Source organism: Anopheles cruzii, unplaced genomic scaffold (assembly GCF_943734635.1).
Source record: "Anopheles cruzii unplaced genomic scaffold, idAnoCruzAS_RS32_06 scaffold03992_ctg1, whole genome shotgun sequence".
Taxonomy (NCBI): Eukaryota; Metazoa; Arthropoda; class Insecta; order Diptera; family Culicidae; genus Anopheles; species Anopheles cruzii.
This window is the reverse complement of record NW_026457577.1, coordinates 1-1660: the sequence shown is the minus strand read 5'-3', so window position 1 is coordinate 1660 and position 1660 is coordinate 1. Positions and strand designations below refer to the sequence as shown.

Genomic DNA, 1660 nt, shown 5'->3' with positions numbered 1-1660 from the left:
AGAGGTTCAGGGACCCCTTTATGCTTGAAGCAGTTATTGATGGAATAGCAAAATTATTCCCCAACGCCAACCTCAGGTTATCGATTTGTACCATTCCTACACGACTTACCACCACAGCCGATGCAGCAGTCCATCGAACCCGAGCGATGCCTGGCTCATGTAGCGGCCCCAGGTGAGATTTGGCTTGTCGTACACGTAGTTGTACACGGTAGGCACCGTCAGCTGGTCCCGTTCACAGGTGGACCCGGACCCAGCGTGCGCTGGTTCCACGCCTCCGTTCCGACTGGCCACCATCGATCGCTCGGCCACGTCATAGCCGGCTACAATCATCGCGTTGACGCAGCAGTCCACCGGTACCAGATTGGCCTTCCGGCGGCCATTGCCGTGAATCACGTGGATGAAGCCCTTCACCGTCCACAGACACAGCCCGGAGGGTCCGTTCAGGTTGTCGGTCCATCCGGCGATCGGTTCCCGGTACGTGGAGAGCACTGCAACTCGGAAGAGTCGTTCTTGTGGAAGATTCTGGAGATCCTGAAGCTCGATCCGGAAATGCTTACCGATCGGTGGCCGGAAGATACCGACGGGCAGGTCGGAAAACTCCTGGGCAATCAGCGCCTCGGCACAGCGCTTGCTGAACGTGTAAGTGTTCGGGAGGTGCCCCACCAGGCAGTGCCGTAGTTGGTCCATTTCTTCCGCGGACAGAGTACTGGAAAGCTGAGAACCGACAATTCGAGAGATGCGGATCGATGCTGGAGTGAGCACGACCCCGGGACATACCTGCAGAACGGTCGCCGGATTAAGCTGCCCGTCCTGATGGACTCGCTCCTCGATCGTGGTCCGATCGCAGTGCGAGTACAGGGTGGACACGTGGACTACGGCCTTCAGCCGAGACATTCGGCGGGCCAACGCCAGTACCTTCTGCGTACCGCCGACATTGGTGGCGATGGCGTTTTTGACATTCTCGTTAAACTTCACAGACGCCAGCACATTGAAGACGAGCTCCGTTTCGGTCAGGAGTCGTGCCTCGGCCGTCGCTTCCATCCCGAGTCGGTCGGCGTCCAGTGAAATCTCGATCGCTTCCAGTCGCTCCAGCAGCTGCTCCGACGTCGTACCCTCCCGTAACCTGTCGAAAACCTTTCGTCGATTTCGTTTCAAAGGCCCACTCGTTCGGGCGGAAGTCTGAGTTTCGTGTTCGAGGGCCTTAGCTCATGGCAGCGCCCACTTACCGCGTCCTCGAGCAGCCGCTTCAGTCGCTCGGCCGGCTTCCGGTTCTCCTTCGAGCGGATCAGCAGGAACACCTTCCGTACGCCCAGACAGCGTAGGATCTTCTCGAGCAGCACCTTTCCGAGAAAGCCGGTTCCACCGGTCAGCAGAACGGTGGAGTTCCGGTAGAAGCTTAGTACCCGATCACCCGGGGCACTCTGCTCCTCCGGTTCGGCGTGTGCCGCCATCGTGTGCTTCAAGAATCCAGAGGTATATCCAGGATTCTGGGCTCCTCTCGGTAATATTTCGGGAAGGCCAGAGACGACTCCCGTAATCCTTGTGCGAGCGGCGACTCGGATACTGAACCCAACTACACTTGATGCGTGGTTTCCCGACGGTGACCAACTCTCGATTGGTCCAACCGAAGTCGGACCACCGACCACCGAGTCGGATACGC

The 1660-nt window shown here is 58.6% G+C and overlaps 1 protein-coding gene across 1 annotated transcript; it reads right to left on the bottom strand.

Moving 5' to 3' along the window:
* Positions 1-105: 105 nt before the first annotated feature.
* Positions 106-1451, bottom strand: LOC128277106 (fatty acyl-CoA reductase wat-like). The gene is made up of 4 exons (XM_053015556.1): positions 1227-1451; positions 778-1134; positions 558-714; positions 106-488 (listed from the first exon to the last, which is right to left on the bottom strand). The coding sequence occupies exons 1-4, from the start codon at positions 1449-1451 to the stop codon at positions 106-108; spliced, it is 1122 nt and encodes a 373-aa protein (XP_052871516.1).
* Positions 1452-1660: the final 209 nt, after the last annotated feature.